At 35.7% G+C, this 23,635-nt stretch overlaps 2 protein-coding genes across 3 annotated transcripts in view; one reads left to right on the top strand and one right to left on the bottom strand.

Annotated features, from left to right (window-relative positions):
- The window catches only part of LOC118748479 (arginase, hepatic), a 41,939-nt gene that overhangs the window by 862 nt on the left and 17,442 nt on the right, over nt 1-23,635 (bottom strand). The window contains exon 4 of the mRNA XM_036482944.1: nt 3,467-3,566. Within this exon, the coding sequence (XP_036338837.1) occupies nt 3,467-3,566 (100 nt within the window). The remainder of the gene's footprint in view (nt 1-3,466; nt 3,567-23,635) is intronic.
- On the top strand, nt 13,256-22,535 carry LOC118748478 (protein elav). 2 transcript variants are annotated; one of them, XM_036482942.1, is made up of 3 exons: nt 13,256-13,559; nt 14,523-14,909; nt 18,294-22,535. In XM_036482942.1, coding segments are annotated over exons 2-3 (1,341 nt in total). In that variant the 5' UTR covers nt 13,256-13,559; nt 14,523-14,908; the 3' UTR covers nt 19,634-22,535. The 2 variants fall into 2 exon arrangements, with proteins under 2 accessions (XP_036338835.1, XP_036338836.1); XM_036482943.1 differs by lacking the exon at nt 13,256-13,559 and adding an exon at nt 13,598-14,163.

The raw sequence follows: 23,635 nt of genomic DNA on the forward strand, positions 1-23,635 counted from the left end.
TTACAGTTGGACGGCTATACTAAATTCCGACTCCCGCGTTCTCGTTCGCGCACACCCATGTGCGAGATACGGTAACCAATCCGAGTGGAGCCTTGAGTCACGGCATAAAAAGAGAGCGAGCTTCGGTGGGGCCACTCCGACTTATTCGGTTTAAGGGCTCACTGGAGTCTGCAACGTCTATTCGCCATGAGGTGCGGTTGGAAGCGGGCGTCTGTCTTGGAGCAAGCGGGGCGCTACATAAACGTGCATTCGGTTGAGAAACCACGCCTGCCAGCAATGCGCCGGGCTCCAATGAAAAGACAAAAGAATCCTCGGAATATTGGCCCCCCCAATGTGGACGACCCTCGTACATTAAACAAGGACCACGATTTGCGGAATGACTGAACCCTCTATAGGGAAGGTGTCTATATCCACCTGCTAGATTTCAAAACAAAATACCAGGTGGGCATGACCGCAGTTCAGGAAATGCGTTGCACGGGGCATGGCTGCAAAAAAAAATGCAGCATGCGATTTCTACTACACCTGGCATGAGACGGCGCACAAATTCGGTATGGGATTTGTGGTTGGGCGGAGACTCCGATGCCTTGTATACAGGTTCACCCCCATCAGTTAGCGAACTTCCACAATCTGCATAAAGGCAAAATTTAACAACTTCAGGCTAATTTGACGCTGGACTAAGGGGCTTTTCTACGAGCGCGTAGGAGAAGCGTAGGAGCGCTACCCCCGCCACAACACTCCCGACAACGGTGATAGGCTGATCGACTTCAGCGCGGCACGGAACATCGTAGTTAGTAGTACCAGATACCAGCATTGAAACATCCACAAAGCCACTTGGGTTTACCCTTCGAGCGGTCTTGGCGTGCGTTCTATCTTTTCATCTTTTTTTTTTAAATATGTTTATCTTTTTTTTCTATCTCTTTATTTTAAATTGCCCCGGAAGTTTGCTTTTAGTCCCTAGCTCTTTTTTTAGCCCTTTTAAATTTGAAACAGCCCTTTGGAAAATTCTTAACTTAATTTTAAAAATTAAATTTTTAAATTCATTTCACATTTTCAACTGAAAGAGTGATTATAGCAAAAATTGAAATTGGCCGCTTTTATTAAATTTGTCAAAAGTTTAACATTTTCTGTACGATTTGGGCGCTCTTATGCTTCACATTTTCTTTATAAAATTGTCCTTCGGCCTAACTTAACATTTTTTTTACAAAGATGATCAACTGAAAGGAGTGAATAAAAATAAATAATTTTTGAAAGGTATGCAAAGAAGATTAGTTTCATTCGGTTTTCTGGAGCTTTTTTAAATCTCGAAAACGCTTCTTTAGTGTAAGTGTAATTAATGAATTCGTAATGTACCTATATATTTTTTATATTTTCTTTTTACTAGTTTTAAGCTCAGAATGTTTGTTTAGAATGGAAAATGTATGTGCCCATGTACCTAAATAAATAAAATTTTGGAAATTCGTTCTAAAGTAAACGAACAAATCTTTATTCGATGAATAATGAAAGTAGCCCTTTTCTTAGCTCAAAATTTTTTTTATTTAGCCATTTTTTCTGGGGTTTTTAGCTCTTAATGAATATTTATTTCTGGCAACACTGGGTAACACGCACGACAATTGAGCGAAAGCGGGTACATATGAGGTAAGAGGGACGCCTTTTTAAGGGAAAGAAAAGAGAGACAGAAAGGCGTAAATGCGAAGAGCTTGAGATGCTGGCAGGCAAGAATGCGGCTCGAAAATTCTATCAGAAAATAAGGCGGAAATCAAAGGGTTTTAAAACCGGGGCTAGCTCCTAAAAACATGAAAATGGAAATCTGGTAACTGTTTTCCAGAGTTCACTTTAGATATGGAGGGACACTTCTCAACGGTTTTGGAAGGGCGACACAGTTGGCGCGTTTGATGAAGGAGAACCCGAAGCAATGTATATGGACGAAGCTCACGTCCCTCTACTCGGCCAAGACGAGGTGAGAACAGCAATAAGGCGGCTTAAGAACAACAAGGGACCCAGAGCCGGTGGTATACCGGCTGAGCTGTTCAAAGCCGGCGACGAAGAGTTGGTAGGGCGCATGTACCAGCAGAATTTGGTCTGATGAATACATGCTTGAAGACTGGAATCTCGGTGTACTTTGTCCATTCCACAAGAAGGGAGATCCCGCCGCAAATATTTTTCAGTATTTCCGCTAGAAACTGTTCCTTATAGGCTTTAACAAAAATATATTCCGATTCGTGCTGATTAGTTTTGACTCTGTACATTAAAGAACCCTACATGGAAACTGATGAAATTGTGACCGCTCAAGGCAAAGAAATGATATCATTTTCACAAAAAAAAAAAAAATCATTCAAATTTTTCAATGCAACGATTTTCACGTCTCATAAATAAAATGACAAATATAGTAAGGCAGCTACGGAAAGTGCAAGGCATTTGTGCTGCGCCGCACCACCCCTTCAGTCACCATACAGTGGCAAATAAGGCAAAAGGGAACATTTCAAATGGTCTGCAAAATGCACTGAATTGCATATGAGTGCGTACATTTATAAATACATACATACATGCATACATATGCACATACTTAAATGCCTGAATGTACTCTATGATTTAGAGTCTATACGCATGTCCCTTTGCGACTTCGTGCACCATGCCACCAATTCAGTTCATTCCCCTTTTGACGCGCGTTGTAAAAATTAATGTCCTTGCACATAACACCGCCGGATACCGCGCACCCTAGGCGTATACAAAATTGTGCTTATACATAAATATGTATGTATGTATATATGTACATATATACACACATCTGTGTATACACTTGTATGCATGCGTTAGTATGTATTTTGCACCCTACGCCCTGCGTTCATTACAACCGCCTCAATATTGGCACGGGGGTTGTTTCGAGCACCTCGCACAAGCACACATACACACACATGCACACTCACGAAAGGAGGATATCAATGATCACTGCAATGACTGCAGTGGGTTATGGGTAAATTGATCCTGTTCCTGCTGTTGTCGCCGTCGTCTTCGCCGCCGCTGTTCCATTGGCAGTGAAAGTAACAACGACGTCAAACAAGTTTTGTAACAACATAAATAAATATTACAGGCATACACACACACACACACGGTTAGTCGCGGAAATACATATGTACTTTTTGCCTCCTTAGCACAAACTGATCGCAGGCGAGTAGCCGTCAAGCAAGCTAATAGCACAGTGGGCTAAGTCAAAAGTGGGATGTAGTCGAATCGGAATTTCAACAAAATATTCAAGGCAAAACCATTTAATCGTAAATGAGTTGAGGCTAGCTCGAGCTCCTTCTACAATTTGGGTGCGTTTTACTTATTTTTTTGAGGAAAAATGTAAATTGGTCACTGTGCAAATCAAGCCCGCAAATTTATTCGTATTTATATTTGTGTGCACATATACATCTATGTACATGTGTGTTTTTAAACTACACACACATATGTATTTGAGTATACTTACATCCATAGCAAACGCTCGTATGCCCAATTTATTCAGGATATATGCTTCGTACGGGTCAATGTCCCTCAAGCCAATGTAGACAAGCTGATCGGCGGCTAAGCTGTAGGCGAAAATCAGGCAAAATGAATTAATAAATGATGTATTAAAATTATTTCTACTCGTTTGTATGTACATTCGGGTGGTCCAAAAATACATGTGGGGGGGGAGGGGGGAAGTAAAATCGGGAATTTTATGCTCTCACCCCCTAGGATTGTTCTATACCGAAAAAGTATACCCCTATTTTTTTTTTTTTTTTTGAAATCAAAAAATTTTTTAGAGGTCGCTCAAAGCGCCCAAAGGTTTCCATGTATTTTATATGGGGAATAAACAACGTTTCGTAGAAGTGGTATAGAATTCTTGAAAATCAATATTTTTTATCGGTAAACTCTGTTTCTCTTCAAGAGATTCCCAATAGTAATACCTCAACTATTAATTTAACCATTTTTCATAGTAACTATATTTTATAGGTCCGCCAAAAGCCCCAGAAAATGCCAGAAAATACAATAGGGGGAATAAATAACAAATCTTTAGTGTTAAAAAATGGTTAAATAAACAATTCGGTATTGTTATTGGAAGTCTCCTGAAGAGAACCACAGTTTTCCGATCGAAAAGTATTGATTTTCAAGAATTGTTGCACCATTTCTACGAAAAGTGGTTTTTTCCCATATAAAATACATGGATAACCTTAAGCGCTTTGAGCGACCGCTAAATACTTTTTTTATTTTAAAATAAAAAATAGGCGTATACTTTTTTCGATATAGAACAATCCTAATTTTTTTTGGATCACCCTAACGTACATAGATATGTATGTTGACCGTTTTTTTTTAATGCAAGAAACTGGGCCACACCACCAGCAAAACAAAAATCGCCAAAAATCAACAGTAAATTGTAGCTACTTAAAAGTTTAGTGTACTAAAAACTGCATCTCAAGATCTAAGGCTTGAGTTTTTACAAAAGTGTTGAATTTTTTCGTCGCCAAACCGCTTTGAAATTCGGTGCAATGGTTCGAATCACTTAGCAAAACGTGTACCGGTACAAGAACCGGCTCATTAGTATCTATCTTCCAAATATCTCAAATATATGTCAAATACTATATGTATGTATGTATGTATATTAGGGCGGGTATTTTTTTTTTACTATGCGCGTATAGAATAGGAGTATTCTACGTGTAGTTGTAAGCAAATTTGTCGAAAAAGCTATGGGTCTAAAATTAATTTGCAGTTTGCCAAATTGCGAAAAAAAGGTTTCGAACAAAATGGGAAAATGTTTACTGTTGCGCCCTCTAGTGGAACTTTTTAGAAAAAGATAAGTGCAGAAACGGATTCTTTATACCAAAAAACTCCTTATAGCTTGTTTCTATAGAAAATTTAGGTACTTCTTTACGGCACTACAGCAAAATGCTAAGAAACCTATTTCGCAATTTACAAACTCGAAATTGATTTTTGGTCCATGATTTCTTGGGAAAATTTGCTTAGAATTACACGTAGAATCCTTCTGTGCTATACGCGCATAGTCGAAAAAAATCTTACATAGAAATTGGCCCGCCCTAATGTACATATGTACATACATATATAACAAGTAATTTTTTAAGCAAACAAGTAAATGTAAGCGAAAAACAAAACCGACTTCAATTCCCATAAAAAAAATTTACGATTATCGTTAATTTATTCAAGATCCAATGAACGGATCTAACCCAAATGTAGTGTAGTATGGGACCACCTGTGAGATAACACCTTTCCTTTAAAAAAAGAATTATTGAAACCGGTTAACGTGGTCCAAAGTTATGCGGTAACATACATAAAAAAATATATATTCCGACGAATTTATAAACTTCTCCTTCTGTGAAGTCGGTTAAAAAATACCGACATCAATGCTCATATAAAATTTAGGAATACTCCTAGTTTCTTCGTGATCCAATTAGTATGGGACCACCCTTGACGTACCATCTTTCCGAACTATCGAAAACGGTTCACGTGATCCGAAGTTATTCGCTAACATCTATATATAAAAAAAAAACGATTCCGAGAATTGATAAACTCCTCCTTTTTTCAAGTCGGTTAAAAACAAAATTCAAACACGTACACATGATATTTATCAAAACTTTGCTTTGTTAATAACAAAAATTATTATTTCAAAGATCTTTTGGTAATCAACTGGATTCCATACTTGAAGAAGTGAGTTCAGAAGGCACTATTGTTAAAGTGGTTTATAACTTTTTTCAAATGCACAGTAAGGCGAAGTAAAAAAATATGCCCGGAAAAATACTTTTTGGACCACTCTAATATGCATATGTAAGTAGTTTTTATCGAGTCTATTTTCGATATACGGTCGCCCCTCTGCAGGCATGACAACCCTCCAAGTGGAGGACAAAATCGACAGTTCGTATGCGAGTGACCATAGCAGGTATAGACAGCGGTTACGAAAATTCAACTGCAATTCAGAGACAGCGGATTGTGTAATGGTTTCAAGGCGCACACCGGAAACTGTAGAAGAATCTCGGTCTAAAACCTTGCAAAAATGTGAGTGCCAATTATTAAATATATCTGCATGTATGCATATGTACATTCCCAATTTGCCAAACGACTTTGCGACGACGTCGTTTCCGACTCGTTCTGGTGAACAATTTGATAAATGAATTCGAATTGACGTCATTTCGAATTCACCAAAACGACATCATCAGACCGACGTCGTAACTACTTCGATTCTATGAGGAAAAAACGACGTCGGAACGACTTTGTGGATTGTATGAAAAAAACGACTTCGTTTCGACGTCGTTTCGAACTCGTCCTCGCTATGTGGCAAATTGGGTACATATATGTATATGTATTATCGATATCGGAAGGGTTGTAGAAATCAGTATCGTTGTTATTGTAAAAGTTTTAATCGATATTGAATAAGCTCAACTTTTCATTTAACTCAATCTGAGTTTATTAAAATCTCAAAACTGCCTAAAGATATCAGGTCATTAAGCTTAAACTCTAGCAAATTACTATCTCACACTCAGTATTTTAATATCTATGTATGTATTGTGTAAAAATGCCCTCAAAGTTTAAAATTTTTTTTTTTTTTGAGCTTACATACATACGTCACTTTTCTTGCTACACAGCTGACATTTGAGGCCAAGCTAGTTGCCCACGTACATACATAAGGACATAAAAACCAAATGTGCACATTGTTGAAAACTTTCGGAACACATGGCACGATCTACGATCACCATTACTCGATCAGTGGGCAACGCCTAAAGGACAAAACTGAATCATTTGCATAAAGGCTGCGAGTCAATCGAAAGCACCCCGCTGAGAACTGTGTGTTTAGAAAATGGAAAATTAAAAAATAATACAAAAAACGGCTGGAATCCTTGTAAAAGGATATTTGTATGTATATGTATGATAGACACCTAATCCTACATATGTATGCGTGCATGGATGTAAGCACGCATGGCAAGTCGAGCAACGTTTCAAGGGTCCTTAATTTTCCAGCACAGCGACTCGCGACACGCTAACTGCTTGGCTGGCTGGCAGTTGGCCGCTGCTTTTATGTCACATTACAAACAATATTCAGTGACTCAAACAAATGACCATGTGTCGATTTTTATTTTCTATAAGAATACCGTCCAAGCTTTAATCGAAAACATATAAATCACAGTTCCAAACTTTACGCAAAATTTAGGAAAACTCAACAAATTTTTATTAAAATTTCAACCTTTTAATCTGAATCTTTACAACATTTTTTGGTATGCAATTTATATAGCCCATACAATTTCGCGTTGATTTTTGAAAATTTTTTTTTTTTTCGGTCTCAAGATTCAGATTAAAAAGTTGAAATTTTGCTGAAAACTTGTTGAATCTTCCTAAATTTTTTATTAAGTTTGAAACTGTGATTTATATGGTTAAGGTTGAAGCTTACACGGTATTTTTTAGAAAAATAACAAAAAAAAAATTAGCTCGAATATTAAAAAAAAAAATCAACACGCCGTCATTTGTTTGAGTCACTGTATGTACATATGTATAGATGTATGTATTTTCAATGCAACCGCACTGGCCAGCGTTGGCTGTACCACCACCCAATTTTGTCCACCCTGTAAGTGTTTAAGCGGCGCGGCGCTCGTTCAGGCGAGCAACGTTGAAAGTGCATTTCATATTAGTTTCTATGCCACACAACTACACATTACGAGTATTAGAATTTTGGTTTTAGAGGAAAAAGCCAAAGGGGTGCTTCGACATACATATATACATACATACATATGTACATGTATGTATGTCCTTATGGTGCATTTTATTGAAAGTAGTTTTGCTGTTGTAAAGGTCTTACAATAATCGGCTGACTTTTCAGGTTTAGGCGGTTTACTAGCCTGCCGATACACATCCATATGTACAATGCACTACATACATAAATCCGTACAATATTAGTGTTTATTTTCTCTAGATTTGCATAAGTTAAGGGTGTGTTTGCCATTTGCATTTCTTTGTTTTATATCTTATATCGTCGCTTTAAAAATTAGAGCCCAGGCGGCATTCTACGCTTTTTCTCATAATTTTTTATTAGAAAAATTTTTTTGTTTCATACTATAAAACTTAAAAATTTAAATGAACACGAACATAAAAAAGCGATGGGGATAATGACATCGATAAAAATTGATATTATAGTTAGTAAAAAATTGGAAATCGATACCAGCAACGATTTATCACATTTTAGCATTATTTGGTGTTTTCCTGTCGTTTATTTAATCTTCATTATTTTTTTATGAAAGTGTAGCTCGTTATCTAACAAAAACCATTTTATAACTTTTATTATAAAAATTACTCTTTACTGAGTTATATTTTTTGCTCAGAAAATCATCGTTTTTTTTAAATTTATTTTATGCCGGGATTTCTTGAGTTTTAATTTTTTTCTGAAAATATAATTTAATTTTTGGTTTATTTTTTGCCTTGAAAGCAAAAGTAGCTTTTGGTTAAATAATGGATTAAGGTTGAAGGGCTTTGTCTTTGTTGAAATAACGATTATTTGCGGAGCAACGAATAAAACTCAAAAATAATTATTGAGCATGATTCTGTTAAAAAACAAGTAATTTTAAAACAAAAAAAAAACCGACTTCAGCTCTCATAAAAAATTTAAGAGTACCGTTAATTTCTTCGTGATCCAATGATCGGATTTAAACCAAATTCTAAACCATTTTGAGCAATATTTTGTCACTTTTTTACCGAAAACATGTTTTTTCAACTTTTCACAAAATTCAACGATATATTCAGATTTTCAGAGAATAACTTAATCAGAAACCCCTAATTTTTAGGCAAAGTTTTGATTTGAAAATGTTGTATGGGGGCATGAGCCAAATCGGCAAAACGGGTGACAGCATTGAATTTAGCGTACCTACCCAAATTATGCTGGATTTCCATTAGGCATTAAAAGGCAAAAATTTTAATGAAAAACTCGGGCATAAAAAAATATTTTTGTAATTACCATTAAATTCATAATTACCATTAAATTCGTTTCCACATGTAATTTTTTAAATGCCTCCAATTTTTTGTAATTTTAATGCCTAGTGGTAATTCGGCATTAGGGGTAGCCATCTTTTTTAAATAGTATACACGCAATTACGTGAAATTATAAAGGATTTTCTTTTGTGGCTTTACTTTCAAACATAGTATAATATTTACATACAAATATATATATGTACATATGGATATTAGACTGCATCGCTCCCCATACAAAGAAAAATCGCTACTATTTTTCCATTAGAATTATAAACTCTATTATATTTTAAGACGTCCACCAAAATATTTCCGAAAAATATTAAGATTTAAGTGAGTTGGACCGATTTGAAAATACCTCCAAAAATGGAGTTTTTCATGAATAAAAATAGTTTCTTAAGGATTTTTTTTTTTGAAAACGTCCCCTCAAATGACAAAACGGTTTAAGCTTAAAAAATTTGCATGAATATATTTAAAAAAAATTAAACGGATGAACGAACGTCATTCAAAGTTGAATTAATATGTGTTGGTATGTGAAAAAAAGGGACACGAATGACTTTTTTTGTGGACAGAAATAAAAACAGTGTGAAAATACCTTTCTATCGAGATCCCATAAGTCTAAATAAGAATAGTGTTGGCCATGTTATTCAAGTTTTTTGTAAATCAATCTTTGAAAAAAGTAAAAAAACAGCATCCAAAATCTCATTCTTACGATTCCGTTGAAAAGATTTTTAAATATTTTTATGCAGATTTTTTAAACTTAATCTGTTTTTTCTTCTGAGGGGACTTTTTTCAAAAAGTTCTTCAAGAAACTATTTTTATTCATAAAAAACTCCATTTTTGGAGGTATTTTCAAATCGGTCCAGCTAACTTAAATCTTAATATTTTCCAAAATATTTTGGCGGACGTCTTAAAATATTATAGATTTTGTAATCCTGGCGGAAAAACCGCAACTTTTTTTGGTGATGCAGTCTAATGTACATATATGCAAGTGTCCACCCTTTCTTGTCATCATATTCCTGACCTATACTACCTTGACTCATGTTACTACTATGCTTATTGTCTTTGGTTCTATATTTCCGTCTTCCCTTATATTTGTTTGTTAGTGCCAAAGGCATGTAAGATACCGTGGAATGGCATAAAAGGAGGTTACAAGGATTCATGTATTGAACATTCACAAAAAAAGAAATATAAAGTCTTGCTGTGGATTAGAGTGGGCTATTTTGCTTTTGTTTAATAGGCGGATTCTTTTGCCAGATACCAACAGGGTTTCTTAAGTTTTGCCCGAGTTGGCAGTTCTTCTACCGTTCGTTTATAAAGAAACGAAGGTAATTTTATATAATAAAAGTCTAGCTATTATATACTATCGAAAAAAAGAAACTGCAAAAAGGCTCATACATGTATGTACATACATGTATGTATGTAAGTTAGTCCGAAAATTTCACAAAATATCACAAGCATGTATTTTCTTCAAAACTGTTTAAATGGTGTTTAACTAATCTTATTAAATATGTACATATATTGAGTGTCATTTCGAAGTCTACTTAACAGTCCATCGATGAATTTAAAATTCTTGGCCTTTGTTTTAAAATACGATCCTCGTGTGACCACTTGTTATTTGCACATATACATATATGTGCATATACATATGTAAGGATGTAGTAGGCATCTACATAACACGTACATATGTATGTACATATATGTATCAACTGCAAAAGCACCACACCGTGTGAATTCTTCGTGATGATGCTGTGATTCTTGTTGTTGTCTTCAATGCGAAATGTCGCCACTTGGTCTACTAAAATCATTTCATTTAAGTACTGCGGCACAAAAATTCATATACATATATACATATATGTATGTATGTACGTACATATGTATGTTTTCACAAGCAGCTGCATAAGTGAGGAAACGGAAGCTATGAGTACGTCGTACGTGTACTTGTAATGTTTTACGTCGTTTTGTATTGTTGCTTTTGTTAGGAAATTGGTGCGTGGTGGTTGAAAAACTTCCAGCACAGAGCCAAAAATATGTACATATATTGTACATTCGGTGCATGGGCAATAAATGATGACTATTAATCGCATTGAATCGAATCGATTGAACTGATCGAAATTCTGAGGATCGAATAACGTTGCCTCGTTTTGTTTTGCGGCTGGGTAATTTGTCGCAGCTGGTTGTTGTTGCTGTCGCACGCTTTTGATAGTGTTAATTGCATTGCATTATGCTGCAACAATAGGGACCTTTTGTGATTGTATGTAGGGCTGTTTTGCCAACGCTGCTTTACTTTGGACGTTTTGCAATTTCCTACGCAAAATGTCACACTTGCCTTACACACATACATACATATGTATATACATGCATATATTTTTTGTAATTTTTCTCTTCTTTGCTGACTGTTTCACTATATTTTTTACCTTCACTACATCGCAGCGTGCGCGTGTGTTACGCAAATCGCCGAGGATTTGCCGAAACCGTCCGTGCCACCGCCTACGCCGCCTCTAGCTCATGCAGGAGACGTAAATAAAATTCACGCTATTAAAATCAGACTTTTCCAACCCTTAACTGGGCGCCCATTTGTGCCAGAGATTTGCACTAAGTACCAGTCACCAGTCTGTCGTCTACTCACTGGTTCACTACTGCTACGCAAACAATCGACCACCCTGCAGCCCTGCATTATGTGCTGTCGCACCTTATTACTCGTTGCAAATACAGTATCTGATCGTTTGGGCTGAATCGCCGCCCAAAAGGGATATGCGGCAGCAACCAGCGCTGTGGTTCGGAATCCTTGCTTTCGGTCCTATAAAGCGGTTGACGACCTCTCCTTCCTGTTCTTCTTTCACTCGAATTTCGCTGTGCGTGAAGTAGGGCGGAAGATTGCACTCCCTTGTTTCGTTGTGAATTTACTTCAATTACGTACAATATGTATTTTTACATGCATGTACATATGTACATACATATTTAGTGCATTAACATACCTGCCGCAACGACGGTAACCGCTGTTAACAGTTCCGCCAGCGCAGGAGTCGACGGCGAAGTAAACAACAACGAGTAATCTGTTCATGAGCTCCGCAAATGAAGGTGGAGAAGTTTACATACAAATGCCCACGCACACGGGCATACATATATGTATATATGTATATTTATACCTACGAATCCAGCGGAAGTTGAAAGACACCGGAAAGAACACTGTACACATTTATAAATATCACATGTAAATACATACAAAAACACATGCATACTGAAGAACACTTGCATAGGTACATACATATGTACATCCATACACCCCGTGACAAAATTATGCAGTCATCGGGGTTGTGCTACATATTTGTTTAAAATTTTTATAATTTTTAACCGAGAATCTTAATTGTTTTTGTATTGGCACAAGGTGAAAGACTCATATAAGAGTCACAAACCCATCTAGGACTCCTTTCGGACTCATATATTCTGATCGCTCAGAATATGTTTGCGGGGTAGCTACATACTAATAAGCGCATGTTGAAAATTTGTTGATTTTTTCTAATTTTTGTACTTAGTTTGAAATTGGGTTTATAGGGTTTTGTAAAAAAAAAATTAAGGAAATTTGAAAAAAAAATTAATGGTCTAATCGGATGACTGTATCGTTTTGACGCTAGGTGTTCGTATGCATGTACTTATTTGTAGATGCATGTGTGTTTGCAAGTACATTGTTTGCGTCTATGCAATTATATGTACATATATGTATGTACATACATACACGCACAAAAGAATGTGCAATTTAATGACAATTGTGTACTAATCCAGCACTATATACATACGTAGATACATATAAAGTTTGTATATATGAATGTACTATTTCCAGATACGGTTGCTTGCGTATTTCAAAGCGTCGGCCATTTTAAACGCCATAAACAATACAATGAATAAAGGTAAAACTCCAACAACAACAACATGATCGACAAAGTATGTACATATATATATATATATAGATGTGTATATCTAATAGTTTTATATACCAGAAAACGTGAACCACGGGCTGTTTTGCATTACGACACAAACAACAACACAAATATTACCCAATGCAAAGAAATACCAAACACAATATTAAAAGAAGTCGTAGAAAAATCCGGCAACGCAAAGTAGCGTCCGGCAATGACAAACTGCGCCAACGAAGTCGACTGCGCTGCCAAACGTGGACGCTGACGCGCGCTGCGGCGTCTTTCTGCTCGAAATTCGTTTGTGAATTCGTAGCTGCGGTTCTCGCATCTGTGAAATTTGTTCTTCACTTGGAATCGTACGCTCGCCGGAAACACATCAATTGTCGGGTTAAGTTGTCTTTATCGTGCAAACAGAATCACAAAAAAACCAACAGCATTAACTTAATACATACATATATATGTATAAAAAACTAGAAAAAAAAATTTAGCAAATTATAAAACAAATTTAATCGCTTAGTGGAGCGAAGTAGCAGAATAAAAAGTAAAATAAAAAAAACTATTAAGTATTCGTTAGTTACACGACACGACGGCAACTAATTACGCCAGTATTCGTATACATATTTTGTGTGTTGGGCAGAGAAAATTTTACGGAAAAGCTATAAAGAGGTAAAGTGAAAATTCAATGAATTTTTTGTGTTTGGATAAAATCGACTGAAAACTAATAAGTACATGTGCCCACTTGCACGGTAATTGCATACATATCTAAAAAGTTTGTAATTAAACTAAACGCGTGTGTGCAAAGTTCATTAAACTCCATGTTGCGTTGCTAGTATGGAAAAATTGAAGGAAATTCAAGACGGACCTGAGCGTGCAAAGAAAAAGGGTGCAGCTGTAGCAACCCAGACCAAGCGTCCAATAGACGAAAGAGCCGCACGAATGTAGCTACGAAGCAGCAAGCATATGTGAATATATCGATTGGAAGAGTCAAGCTCGCGATTGCGCAGCTAGCGCAGAAAAAGAATTTTCCTTTTGTTCATACGGAGCGGGAACAGGAAGGGAAAGATCGTCCTCCCACAGGCATTTGTAGCTAGAGCTAGTGCAGCAAAGCAAGAGAAGCAATAGTAGTGAATTGTCGGGCGTTAATAAGCGTAATAGTCGGTGGTCTAGCAGAAAATATTAAATCTAGATTTGTACATAAATATTTTGTTTGGATATTTATCTAACAGCACGTACAAAAAGTCCAAATTAATCGCAGCAAAAACCTAGTGAGGTATTGAGGAAAGCGAAAAGATACATATTTATAATTATCCATTGCAAATATGAACTACAAAAGAAAAGTATCTCATAGATACAGAAAAGTGACGGCAATAGCGTCATAGGACTACATACGTGCAAGTGTGAGCGTTTGTGTATGTATGCAGTGGTTTTTTTTTGTATTCACGCTAAAACTAGAACTGTGAAAAGACTAAACTACACTTTTTTGTCAAAAATATATATGTATATGCAATTTAGCGATTTCCCCAATATCATTCGGGGGGCTGCTACATACTTATGCACATATGCACATGTATTGTGTCATATTGTTTTGCACAAAAATTTTCTCTACACCAACTTCAATTAATTTTACAGCAAATACGTGCAGAATTCGTAAGCAGCATGCAAGCAAATTAACACAAACGAGAAAAATCATCCAGGAAAAGTGTATCTACCGCGCAATCGTCTGAAAGCGGAAAATTTATACGAGAATAAAGGCAAAGCAAAGCGGCAAACTAAAGTACATGCAATATAAGAAAATCGATTAATCGATTGGCAAATCCAGCAGATTCGACAAAACGCTTACTTTAGCGTTGCCAACTAATTGGGATTTCAAGCAGTCGACGTTGACGTAACTTACGCAGCCGCCGCCGGCAAATCAGCGCAGCTTTAAAGCGAAAGCACAAATTTACGCAACAGCGCAGTAGTATAAAAAAGGCATCAAAATTCTAGCCGCAACGAGAAAACCACACGCCAACACAAGTAAGTACTATTTACAACAAAAAAAAGCAAATGCAACGCGACTTGCTTTTGTATAAAACGCAATGATGCGTCGCTGTTTACGTTGTCGCTTCCGCATTACATATGTATATTCATGTGTTTGTTTGGCGTAAGAGTGCGCACTTTTCTATTCTCTTTGTATGTAGCTTTATTTCATTCTTTCATGCGTCGGCGCATCAACACAAAATAGAAATACATAAATGCAAAAACAGCCAGCTATAGTCGTTAGTAAAAGGAGGGTGGTGTGCATATGTCTGTCGATGTGTATTTTGCTCTGACGCCGTTGATTGTGTACATTACTCTGCGACGGCAGTAAGGTCCCCACCCAAGTACTACATACTAGCTCTGCTAAAACCAAGTTTCTAGGGTTAAAATTTTGTTGCTCGTTTTTCAAGCGATGTCATCGCATTTGTACATTAGCCGGGTAGTTTTTGATCGGTACTCATGTTGAGGGGGCGGGAAAGTGGTATTGGTATGGCAATTTTATTCCATTAGGTGTTTGGAAATAATACCCATAAAAACAAAAAATTATAAACATTTTCGAGGCCAATAGATTATTTTTTAATTCAAACTCAAACCCTTTTAAAGTCACTTAGCTACTTTAACTGAACGGCACATATACAATGGTGGAAAAATAAATAGGGACACGACATTTTTTTCAAATTTTGCCTACTTTTCTTTCGCTTTTATAAAATTATAGCTCACCATCTAACAAAAACCGTATGAATTCATATGTATCTCAACTTTTTAATCAGATTTTTTAGATTTTTTTGAGTATGCAGTTTTATAGCCCATTAAATTACGAATTTTCTTCCATACAAAGTATGTTCGCTAAATTTTTGTATGAAAAAAGTGCATAATACATTCAGAATAAAAATTATCAAAAATCAACGCGATTTTTTTAGCTTACCCTTTAATGGGCTATAAAACTGCATACGCAAAAAATTCTTAAAAATCCGATTAAAAAGTTGAAAATTTAGATGCAATTTTGCAGAACTTTTATAAAAGAAAAAAATAATAAATATGAAATGAACAAACGAAAAATAGGAAAAATTTGTTAAAAGGTCGTGTTCCTATTCATTTTTCCACCACTATATGTGTACATTCGTGACTAGGGAAACCTTACCACCAATTTTTTTTTTAGTTTGGTAGAATAGTGTAAAGACTTAATTTTTTTTTATACACCTGCGTTGAAATAATTAGAAACTTAATTCAAAATGATATTGTTTGCAAATTATGTTTATTTTTTTATTTTTGATAATTTTCATTTAAAATATAATTCAATCTGTAACAGAAATCACAATAATTAAAGTTTCAAATCTTGCAAAAAAATTTTAATCAAACTTCAAAAAATTGTCATCAAAATTTCCCAATTTTTAATCACAATATTTAGAAAATTTTCGGATATGTAGTTCTGTAGCCCATTCTATTGTAGTCAACGAAAGTGCCATTCTCAAGTCGTTAAAATTTTTTTTTTGTGGAGGGTGTTCATCCAAAAAAAATTTTGATCATGTGTTATATGGAAGAAAATGCGCGACACCCTCCACAAAAACAATTTTAAAAAATCAACGTTAATTCTTAACGACTTGAGACTTACTCGAAAATTTTCTAAATATTCTGATTAAAAATTTGGAAATTTTGATGACAATTTTTTGAAGTTTGTTTAATTTGTTTGCAAGCTTTGAAACTTTTATTATTGTGGTTTCTGTTACAGATCTAATTATATTTTAAATTAAAATTATTAAAAAAAAATATATATATATAATTTGCAAACAATATAATTTTGAATTTCGTTTCTAATTAGTTGAAAGCAAGTGTACATACATACATATGTACATAATAAAAACCCCAACAAAAATTATATAAATAAAATATTCAAACTATAATTTAGAAGAATTCTTGTTATAATTTTGTAAAAAAAAACAAATCAAACAACAATTTTTATAGGTAGAAGTTATTGCTGCTATTGTTGTTTTGTAAAATTGTTTAATATATATGTATATATTTTTTAATATAGTTCAAAACGCAAAAAAAAACTTTATAAATGAAAGTTGCAAAATTTTTAAAAAATTTAGAAAGTTCTTAAAAATTCCATCAAAATTTCAAACTTAAAAAAAAATCAATGGTAAGCCCTAGCTACTTTAAACTTGCATATTATTAGAATAAAATTAAATGGGCTATTAAACTGCATACCCAAAATTTTCCTGCAAAGCTTTTTTTAAATTTGAAATTTTGATAATTATTTCTAAATTTTTTACAAAGTTTGAAACTGTTATTTATATAGTTTTTGTTGCTGCTTTAACTAAATTAAAAAAAAAAATAAAATAAAATAAGTAAAAATTTATTAATTTACAAAATTCTACCAAATTTAGTGCTAATGTAAAATAAAACTGAAAATGAGTATGTAGCAGTGCTTTGCAATCTAATAATTGATACGCGGTTTTATACCCCAAACACCGATATGTGTACATGTTTGTAGTCTGTACATACTTTTACAATAATGAGACATTAGAAAATATCAGACCGAAGGGGAAACTTTACATTCCAGAAAATAAACTAGCCACTTTCCAAATGCACAGCTATGGTAGAGTTGGTTGTTAAATTTTCATCATTCTAATTTTAAGATTTTAGCACAGCGACTTCGTATACCGGATAACGCATCATTCTTACACTCGTTGGATAAAAAAAAATCTGTTGCAATGAGTTTGATGGCACATCCCAGATAAAATTCGCAAATTCTCTGTGATTTAGTTTGAAGTTAAGACTTGGATCATCGTTCAATTTGTGACAAATGCCATAATATAATGGAATTGAATTTGCATTGTACATATCGCACACGTTGTTCAAAAGAGATGTATTTCAAAATTTGTAATTTATGAAATGATGCACTAAAAATGCTCTGTCAGCTTTTATTTGTCAAGTATTTCTTGCTGATATGATTAGAATGTGCGTAGAAATAGTTTTTTGCGTTTTCATGAAACATGAAAATTTGAATTAATACGAACGTGTGCGATATATATTTTTCCAAATCTATCTTATTCTCATTAAAATAACAACCAAGTCCGTAAAAAATAAATAAAATTTTAAATGCTTTGTAACTGGACACAATTGTTTAAGGAAGTCGCTTGGAAAAAGCATTTAAAACCAATTTCATTTTTGATAAATTAAGTCATTTTTATTTCCATGCATAGTTTTAAATACATATGTAAATAAAAATAAATCTAATAATTTAGCATCACTAATTTACTTCTTTTTTCTTCCTGCTTCTATCATCTACTTTATGCCCGCAACATTCCCGCTCACTAAACATCTTCACTTCATTCGATTGCACTTGCCCCATTGCGCACCTGTCCATACGCAACTTAGTGGATTTTATGATGGCAAATGCCGGTGCTGCAAGCGCCGTTGACGCGCAGGCCCAGCTAATGGCCCAGACCGCTGCCAATCCGGCCGCTGCCGCAGCCGCCCTCGCTGCTTCGAATGCATCGCCTGCGCAGACTGCTGCCGCTGCTGCAGCTGCCGCACAACTGCAACAGCAGCAGCAGGTGCAGCAGGCCATTTTACAGGTGCAGCAACAGCAAACACAACAAGCCGTCGCCGCCGCCGCTGCAGCCGTCACCCAGCAATTGCAGCAGCAAAACACCAATGGCAATTCGAATAATCAACAGAATGGAAGCAATGGCTCTAACGAGACACGCACCAATCTCATTGTCAACTATTTGCCACAAACAATGACCGAAGATGAGATACGTTCGTTATTCTCCAGTGTAGGCGAGATAGAGTCTGTCAAATTGATACGAGACAAATCGCAGGCCTTCATGGATCCATTGAATCCGCAAGGACCGAGTAAGGGACAAAGTTTGGGCTATGGCTTCGTTAACTATGTACGCCCACAAGATGCCGAACAGGCAGTGAATGTATTGAATGGGTTGCGCTTGCAAAATAAAACTATTAAAGTATCGTTTGCACGCCCCTCGTCGGATGCCATCAAAGGAGCCAATTTGTATGTGTCCGGATTACCCAAGAATATGTCACAGCCCGAGTTGGAAGCAATTTTTGCACCATTCGGCGCAATTATTACATCGCGCATACTGCAAAATGCTGGCAACGATACCCAAACCAAAGGCGTAGGTTTCATACGCTTCGATAAACGTGAAGAAGCGACACGCGCCATCATTGCATTGAACGGCACCACACCAACCGGATGCACCGACCCCATTGTGGTCAAGTTCTCGAACACACCCGGTAGCACCAGCAAGATCATGCAACCACAGCTGCCTGCATTCCTCAATCCACAGCTGGTGCGGCGCATCGGCGGCGCTATGCATACGCCGGTCAATAAGGGCTTGGCCCGCTTCTCACCCATGGCCGGCGATATGTTGGACGTAATGCTGCCCAATGGTTTGGGTGCGACAGCGGCCGCTGCAAGCGCACTGGCCAGTGGTCCGGGCGGCGCTTACCCCATTTTCATTTATAATTTGGCACCCGAAACGGAAGAAGCGTCCCTCTGGCAGCTATTCGGGCCATTCGGCGCAGTGCAATCGGTGAAGATCGTCAAGGATCAAACTACGAACCAGTGCAAAGGCTACGGATTTGTGTCGATGACCAACTACGATGAAGCGGCAATGGCCATTCGTGCACTCAACGGCTACACATTGGGCAATCGGGTGCTGCAAGTCAGCTTCAAGACCAACAAATCAAAGTAAGAAGGTATCAACTTTTCCAGAACCAGATAACTTCAGTAGTAGCAGCAAACAGAAACAAACAGCAAAGTAATAGTAGTAGTAGTAAACAACAATGACAACAACAGCAAGCAGAACAGATACATGCATTCACAAAACAACAACCAACAACAACGTAGCGGAAATACATACAACAGCAGTTGCAGGAACAAAAAGAAAAAAAAAGCGTCGGAGAAAGCTGTAGCGTCCGTCACTGCAGGCAAGTTGGTGGAAATGCGCGTGTTGGCTTTGTTGGTACTAGTTTGTTTCGAAACTGTTGTTTGTGTGTGCGTATGTGGCGGGAGCGCGTTGTAATGGACAGGGTGGGTGCGTACCCCAACACGCAATGCGCTCTCATTGCCACATGCGAAGTACCACGTGCGCGCCAACCGCGTATTTTCCATATTTTGTATTAAAGAGATCTTAAAACTTAAGAAAAATCGAAAAGGAATACCGTTCAAGAAATGTTAGCTAGCAGCACATAGTGACAAATTAAATCAATTAACAATTTGCGAAAGTGAAATTAATTTATTTAATTTGTTGCTACACAACTGTGTCCAAGGCAGAAGTTAGTTAAGTTAAGCAACAAAACAAACTGAGTAGTCAAGGTGCAAGAAAAGAACGAAGAAGAAATTACAAAAGTTTTGTAGCTTAAAGAGCAACTAGAAAGACAGCATGCTGAAGCAGACATAGAATAGGAAAACCAAAGCGATTACATTTGTTCTGTGTTAACGTTTTGCCACCCCCACGCAAATAAAATGAACGAGCAAAAAGATAAAGAAAAAAATGTATGCGCCAAATAATAAAATGGCGCGCCAAATGCCGGCTAGCAACCACCCGATGAGCGTGACAGCAGGCGGCAATCTGCCCACACGCCCGAGCGATGTATTTGTAGCAACCACAAACCACTTCAAATCACACATCCCTCGTTTTTTCACAATGATCGCTGGTGAACCTGCTCGCGTGCGAACCTTCAGAAAATTCAGGGCAAAAGGTTGCTACACATACATACATACCTAAATGAAAATATACCATAACCATATTTCCTGTATATTTTTGGCGAAATTTAGTAATTTTACTCGTTATTAGCACAAGTGCTGCCAGAATTCAGCTTAATTGTGCTGCATAGAAAGGAAATGGCTAACAACAATTAAAAATTATTACAAAAATTTTTTGCTATTTTTAATTTCGCCCACAGCTGCATCTCTTAAATGCGTGTGTGCGCCATATGTACATTGTGTTCCTGATTGCGCTTGTACGAGTTGCCAGCGGCAAATAAGTTGTCGAATTTTAGCAATAAAAAATATAATTTAGTTGCTAGCTAGTATTTCTAACAAATTCAATGCAAAATTAATAAAGTTTTTGTAGTTCGGAACGCGAAATTGGTTTTCCTATTGTCGCCACCTTTGGAAAATACGCTGAGATTTTGGCATTTTGTAAAATACGTTGTTTTGTAAGAATCAAACAATTGTTTAAAAGAATTGAGGAAAAAATGTAAAAAATATGCAAAAGTTTGGAGACTTGGATGCAAAAAAGCAAAGTGGAAATTAAAAATTGTTCATTCAACTCCAAAAATGTATTTCTGCGTCTGTTCGCCAATATCCCTTCTATAATCGTACGAGTAAGCGCATGGACCGCTTATGCAATAACTAAGCTTCAAAAAACTTATAAAAAATCGAAATTACACAAAGAAATCAACACATGATTTTTTGAATCACACTGAGATTTGTAATTGCTGCTAAAATTGGCTCAAACTGAGCAATCTAAAAATAAAAAAAATGTAATGAAACTACTACTAAATAACAGTATAAGAAAATCGATATGCTCAATGAGCGCCAATTAGGCAGAAAAAATATATGAATATAATACTATGCATAGGCATCAAAAACTAAAAAAAAAAAAATCAAGTAAACGTGAATCTTCCGAAACGTCGTAAAAAGCGTAAAACAAAAAAAAAACGGCCTCCCGGCAGCAATATGGGTATTTCTCAATAAATTTAAATTTGCGATTTCCAAAGTTGACAATTTTACACGAATACCAAGTAAAAAGAGCAAAATCGATAAAAAAAAAATTTAAAATGCAATAAAGTAGGCAGGTGCTTCAAAGCTAGAGGAGAGAAAGCTCACTGCATGGGCGCGTACGCAGGAGCAATAAAAAGAAATATAAATAAAATTAACTTAAGCGTTTGAAAACGTTTTTTCTTGCTATAAATAACCCAATAAATGGCAAACATAAATATTAAGCTTAAAAAAAAAACGAAGTAAAGATAAGTTTGGTGAGCTTCGGACCGATGAAAGCGCGAGAATAAAATATAAAATAATTTCAAAACATAAACCGGTACTAATTTTCAAATATTTAAATAGACTATCAAAAGCAAACCAGCAATTAACATAAAATATAAATAATTAAAAGAAAGAAAAAAACATTAGAGAACATAGTGTAAAGGCAACGTAAAGGAGGCTGCTACAGTATTAAATAGCAAAAAGTAAATTTTTAAAAGAAAAACTTTTAAATAAGTTAATAAAGAAAATTAAATAGAAAATTAGAGCAAAGCATGCGTGCGCATTTGCATTATAAAATATTTAATATAGCAATAAGAAAGCTAAAATTTGCGTCAGTTTTGCAAACAAAATTTGTATGCAAAAAAAAAAAACGTAAAAAGTCAGTATCGAGCAAGCTACTATAATTCCACGTGCACACATCCACTTCAATATGAACTTAAGCATAAAATGCCTGCAAAAATTACATAAAATTCGGAAATAACTCAAAATAATACAGTATTTTACATACATACACTTTATGCATGCATATGAACGAAAGTACCAGGGATACGCACATTATAGAGGCAAAAAGTAACGAAAAGCTCGTATGGCAAGTCTATGGTCGATTTTATTGACAACTACACAATTTTCACGTTTATAATGCGTTAAAAGTGCGAAAAGAAAGAGCATTTGAAATTTCAAAAATCTTAAAGCGCTGAATTGCGTTAAAGTTGTGATGACTGCGCTAAAAATAAAAATGGGAAGGGAAGCGGCGGTGTATTTTGAAATTTAAAAGTTTCTATGCGCTGAAATCAACCAAATCGCGTTAAAGTAAACTTCTTTGGAACTGTCTATCACAAGCGCTACTTTTTCGCCATCGCTGCGCCATAAGGCGATTGTTTTTATTTTTGAAAATTAAAAATGTCCTGCGACAAAATTGTAATTTAAAGCACAAAAAGTCTACGAATACAATAATTACTATTATGTGATTGCATTTTATTTGTGTTTTCCTAAAAACATACATTTGAACAAACACACGTACATACATATTTGTAAATTTTCAACAAAAATTGCATATTTTTGCTACATTTATCAAAAATTTCCGTTTAGTTTAGTTACAAAAGCAACAGAGACGACATGGAATGGGTTCTTAATTTTTTAGTGAACATCATTTACAATTTTTTTTAATTATTGTTAGCATACCTTTCCTGGGTTTTTGATTTCTCGTGCATACCTCGTTGTTCGATAGTATTTTTCGTTGGTTGTGTGTGCAATACATTGTTATCTTGTGTTGATTTCTCTGTTTCCATTTCATTTCGTCTTGTTGTTGCGTATAGACAAATTTTGCGCGCTTTTTTTTTTTTTAATCAGCTATTAGAGCGTTTAAAGCTTAAAATAATTTAGCATCAATTTTTAAGAACAATTTTAATTTTCTAAACGCCTGCGCTGCGGCTTACAAGCACTCCGCTACATATATTTCCAATAGGGTGCAGTTTACAGTTTTGGTTTTGGGTTCAGTTCGATTTCTCACCTCAGCTACTACTCTTAAGTTTGTTGTTGTTGTTGTTTTTAATGTTTAATTTTTAAAGAAAATTATTGACCCGCGTATTGAACTTTTACGTGAGTAACACCCAGTTTGACAATTTAATTTTATACACACATACCTAGTACATACATACATATATATAAAAAATGCATACATGTAAAATGTTGATACGTGCGCGTT

This window comes from Rhagoletis pomonella, unplaced genomic scaffold, assembly GCF_013731165.1.
Source record: "Rhagoletis pomonella isolate Grant_MI unplaced genomic scaffold, Rhpom_1.0 Rhpom_scaffold_00013, whole genome shotgun sequence".
NCBI classification, from domain to species: Eukaryota; Metazoa; Arthropoda; class Insecta; order Diptera; family Tephritidae; genus Rhagoletis; species Rhagoletis pomonella.